Source organism: Aplidium turbinatum, chromosome 9 (genome assembly GCF_918807975.1).
Source record: "Aplidium turbinatum chromosome 9, kaAplTurb1.1, whole genome shotgun sequence".
NCBI classification, from domain to species: Eukaryota; Metazoa; Chordata; class Ascidiacea; order Aplousobranchia; family Polyclinidae; genus Aplidium; species Aplidium turbinatum.
Genome location: NC_137480.1, coordinates 27,077,974 through 27,082,960, shown reverse-complemented (window position 1 = coordinate 27,082,960; position 4,987 = coordinate 27,077,974). Strand labels below are relative to the sequence as shown.

General features: G+C 38.3%; 1 protein-coding gene across 1 annotated transcript; it reads right to left on the bottom strand.

The window, feature by feature from the left end:
• Positions 1-2,185: 2,185 nt before the first annotated feature.
• LOC145776899 (uncharacterized) lies at positions 2,186-3,943 on the bottom strand. Its single transcript, XM_082588117.1, has one exon. The coding sequence runs from the start codon at positions 3,941-3,943 to the stop codon at positions 2,186-2,188; it is 1,758 nt and encodes a 585-aa protein (XP_082444243.1).
• Between the last annotated feature and the right edge of the window lie 1,044 nt (positions 3,944-4,987).

The window sequence follows — 4,987 nt, the reverse complement described above, 5'->3', positions numbered from 1 at the left end:
TGATGGTCCAGGTATGTCGCCTTCCTCCTCGTGGAAGTCATGGGGAAGTTTTTGTAGCCGTTTTTCATTATTTTGTGGTTTTGAAACTGTTGATCGATCAACCAATAACATTTGAGATACCTTTAGGACCAATTTTTAGCGTTTGATCCATCAGATAAGCTCTTTCTTCCAATGGAATTTTAGCATTTGCAGAGAATACACAGAGAATGTGCTCTTTCTTGCAGTCCAAGAGCTTACAGTTGACTCGAGTATCCCTGCATGCCACAACTTCCAGCGAACAAATACATGCCCAGATTTGCTTTTACGTGTATGCAGTTTATATTCTTATCCAATTTCAATAAATCTTTAATTTTTCTGTTGATGGCTTTGTCAGAAATCAAACGTAGGCGAGGATTTAGCTTACTGCCTGCCAGATACTAATTAAATCCTCGCTGATGCGCAAAACAATACCTCAAATATTTCTTTTAATTTTAGCATTATTAAGGTGGTAATAATATTGAATTAGTTGTTTATAAGTGCTAGGTTCCGTTTTGGCAAGCTCGCAAAAGCCCATAGCCGCACGAGCCAGGAGGCAGGGGGGCAGCCGCCCCCCCACCCTGTTGTTTCAAAACGTGGCGATTTCGGGCAAAATCTTGCAATTATTAGGGCAAAAATTGCTATATGAAAAGCTACAAAATTGCATGAATTAAGAAAAACAACAAATTGATATCTTTTACCTATCAAACTAAGTACAGCCTCTTATTTGCACAACAAATGTGCCGCAAAATTTTCATTTAGCACACCCGTATTGATGTATTGTATTGTATGGTGATCAAACTGTAGTACGAAATGCATTTAACCAACTGCATCATGCCAATTTGGGCAGCCACCAAAATATGTCTCTAATACTTTTGTGAAACTGCCCAAATCAAAACGCAAAATCTGCTATATAGCTAATTTTATTAATTTTCACAAATGCATCGTGTTGATTTGGGCAGCTGAAAACATGAAATTATTTGATGAAACTGATTAGTCTGTTTATGCAACTGCCCAAATTAGCATGAGGCAGTTTCCCCAAAATGAACAAATTCATTAATTTCCCATTTACATAACTGTATCGTTTAGATTTGGGCAACAAAAAAATATGAAATTATCTGATCATAGTCTATTTATAAAACTGCCCAAATTGGCATGATGCAGTTACCTCGGCATCAAAATTTACAAAGCCTTTAATTTTTTTCATAATGTCCATAAATGCATCATCTTGATTTGGGCAACAACAAAATATGAATTTATATGAATCTGGTGAATACTTTTATAAAACGATTCGGTTGGAGAGGTTACAATACTTTTTTAACCACAAACGGACATATAGCTATATGCAACACCACAACATTTAACAAAAATTGTTATACCTGTTAAATGTAATGTTAATGTTGTGGTGTTGCTTAGCTTTGTTTGGTTACTTTTATAAAACTACCTAAATTAAAAGGATGCAGTTGCGCCCCAAAAAAATATATATACTGTATATATTTAGTTTGTTTATGCAACTGTGTCATGTTAATTTCACCAACATTTAAAATTCTACTGCTGAAATATATAATCTCAATCTCAAACCAATCATAATATATTAATTTATTTCAAAGCTTTCCAAACTCAAAACCTGCCATGCAAGCTGGCAAAATATTTGCTTTGCAAGATCTTGTGTGAAACATGGTATAGCTCCACTTATTTTCATTAATATCTTGACTTCTGTTCTGTGGAGACAGATCCAGTTGTTTGCATTAACCTGACCTGCTTTTTATGGTTGCAAAAAATGTTGGCAAGCTGCATGCATAGAAAGTGTTTCTTGTGATGATGTAGAAAGCACATTTTTATAGTTTTTAGCTCAAGCATTCAACAGTTACTGCTGCACGATGACATGCATTGGATATGTGTATCGTAGGCCTACTATAGTTTATTGCAGATGTATAGCCCTTGGTTCTAATGCCAGCAGATAGCAAGCGCCTGCAATAGCCTACTGCAGAAATATGACTATGAGAGCAACATACCTAAAACATTATATCTGGATGTGTATGCCTATCCTAATTGTGATATTACCTCATTGGCACAGATATTATACAATGGAGAATTAATTGAAGCACTTGATTGCATACTCAATGAGGTGTTCACAGATAAGTTATTTTTAAGATAAGCAGAATGGATTCTAGAAAAAGATTGTACAAATATAAGGTAGAATGTACAGTGTGCAAAAAAAAGGTTTTGGTATAGCAATTAGTATGCCTTCGCCGATGGTGTATACTGGTTTGTGCTGTTTGAAAGATTCATTAATAGTCTGTGATATTAAACCGGAGGTTATGTCTTTGGAGAATTTGAAGAGTTCGTTGTTGACGTTATCAGGGCCAGCAGCACGACGGTTTTTCAAAGAAGAAATTGCTGCAGACACTTCCTCAGTGGTTATTGGTGTTTGCAAGGGTCTTGCTTCTCCGGTGAATGGTTGTATTGGTTCATCATCTGAATCTGTAAATTGTTGCTGAAACCATTTTCTTACAATCTCTACTTTGCTTTTGTCTGAGAGCACAAAACTGCCATTGACATCTTGAATCATGATGGGGGTAGGAGGCTTTCTCGCTTTAAGTAGTTTTGCTGCTTGAAACATTTTACTGCTGTCTTCAGATGCGGATATTTCTTCTGCCAAAGAGTTGGCTTTCTCTATTGCAACCTCCTTTAATCTTTTGGATATGCTGTGTAGGATGTTTGTACGTTTCTTTCGGAGGTTAGAGCGTTTCATGTTGTTTGTGCTTTGATAAATTTGTAGCCTTAAAGCTTTTTGCTGTTTGGACAGATCTGCTACTTGTTGATCAAACGTATGTTGTGGTGGGTTGCTTCTGGTGATGCCGGCAGCTTTTATGGCTGAAACTTTCATGCAGTCAAGTAGATGGTTTATAGTTGTGTTTGGATCATCGTTGCGGTCTAATTCGCTCAACATATTCTTCAGAATTTTCCTATATGATTGCTGGGTCTTTCGATCATCTCTCAGACGATGGATGTTGATTCTCTGTTGCTTGGATTTCTTTGGATGGCGTTTGTGAATTAAATGAATTTTATCAATTCTTAGTTTCGTGGAAACAAGCTTGTGGTCAGAGTTTAGGTCCGTGCCTGCAAAAGACCTTGCGTTTTGTAGTAGAGGGCGTGCTTTCTGTTGACAGATGACGTAGTCAATTTGGTTGTAAATAGGCTTACTTAAGTTGGGGTTGTTTGGATCTTTGATAAATCCCATCCAGGTAGTGCGGTGTCTGCTTGGGTGTTGAAAGGCAGTGTTGCTAGCAAAGTAACCATTGGCAGAAAGGAAATCCATGAGTGCATTACCGTTCAGATTGCGTTGGCCAGTGCCGTAACTGCCCAGGCATGCGTTTAGGCCCGTGTCAATGTCATCTTGGGTAAGCTTTCCGAGTTTGGAGTTCATGTCGCCACATATAAAAGTAAGCCAGTTAGCGGGGGTGGTGCTAGCAGTGTGAAGTTCTGCATAGAAATTTTCAAGATTTTCTGGTGTTTCTGCTGCTCTTTCAGAGGTTGGTCCATAGGCGTTGATCAGCCGCATTTTTGTTAGACTACCATTTCGAGTTGGAATAGCGAGGTCCATAGTTGCAATTCTGTCGCTAACGTACTTATAGTTCACAACATGGTTGATCAGTCTTTGGCCAATAATAAATCCCAAGCCATAATGAACTGATTTGTTTTGTTGCAGCAGGACAAGTTTGTGCCCTGTTTGTAGGTTGACTTCTTGGTGGTCCTTGATTTTGGTTTCTTGAATGCATAAGAGGTCAATATTGTAGCTTTGGCAGTCTTTGCCCAGGGTTTGCTTTTTGGTTTCAGCATTAAGGCCTCGTACATTCCATGTGCCGATGGTGATTTCCCATGGTATAGTGTTGGGCCTTGAAGGTGCTTGTTGAAAGTTAGACATCTTTCCGAAGGTGGGCCGAGGGTTTATCCTTTTACCACCCACTCGGTGTTTATGCGGCTGTCAGCCCGCAAGCCTAGACGATGATTAGCTTCCTGAAAAAATCAGTACTGACAGGGTGAACCTCGAGAAGGTTATCGTCTTTTCCCACCCCATAAGTGTTATAAAGACACATTTATAACACTGAAGATGAAGACAGTATAGTTTTCGAAACGTTTGTTTGCTAAACATGAGTTTGGTATCTACATTTTGGGCTCTTTATTTTTTGATTAAGTACAGAATATAGTCAAAGTTTTTTTTATGAATATAGAACAAAACAAGAAAAAACGCCACTGCTAACATTTTTCCGCGACTTTGAAACAAAACTAGCCTAACTCCAGGGGAAAACCGCAGAACTGGCAATCCTGGAGAAAACCTACGAACTCGACGCAATCACGCAAAGAAACTTTGCAAATGAGTTGACGTAAGAAAGCGATACGGCTTCTGATTGGTCAGTTTTCGAGATAGGCACAAAATAGGGAACCTTTTGTAAATATGCGCCCCGGAGACTGAGACACATGTGAGGGGGGTACAAAATACAACACAGTACTTATTTGATGTTTATATCTGGCCTGAGATGTAGGCTACTGTGTATTTGGGATTGTTGTTCTGTTTATTTGCATCATTGCGAGACTTGACACTGACGGTCCATCAATTTCTATCCGCCAATACCTTAAAATCTGCTAGTCGATGCATGTCGGTGGGGGATGATTGTCTTTCTTTGTTCTTCCCCCTGACTACATCAATGTCCACATGTTTCAAGGGTGCATTCGGAAACTGGGTCTACAGCGGATCTATAAATTCGTCAACGATCGTGCGCAGGCGCGAAACAATGTTTTTTTATGAAAATAAATCAATAGTTTTTTTTTCAAGTCTAAACCTTAAATCATTTGACCAGGTTAACACTCACAATATTATTTAAAAAAAAATATTATATTAAAATATAAAAATATTGATTTATTTTCTTAATGATTGCTTTCTGTTACGCAGATCGCCCATTTGAGGAAG

Bases quoted from the DNA above. Each gene is read 5' to 3' on its own strand.
- LOC145776899 (XM_082588117.1), bottom strand. From the start codon at position 3,943: ATGTCTAACTTTCAACAAGCACCTTCAAGGCCCAACACTATACCATGG.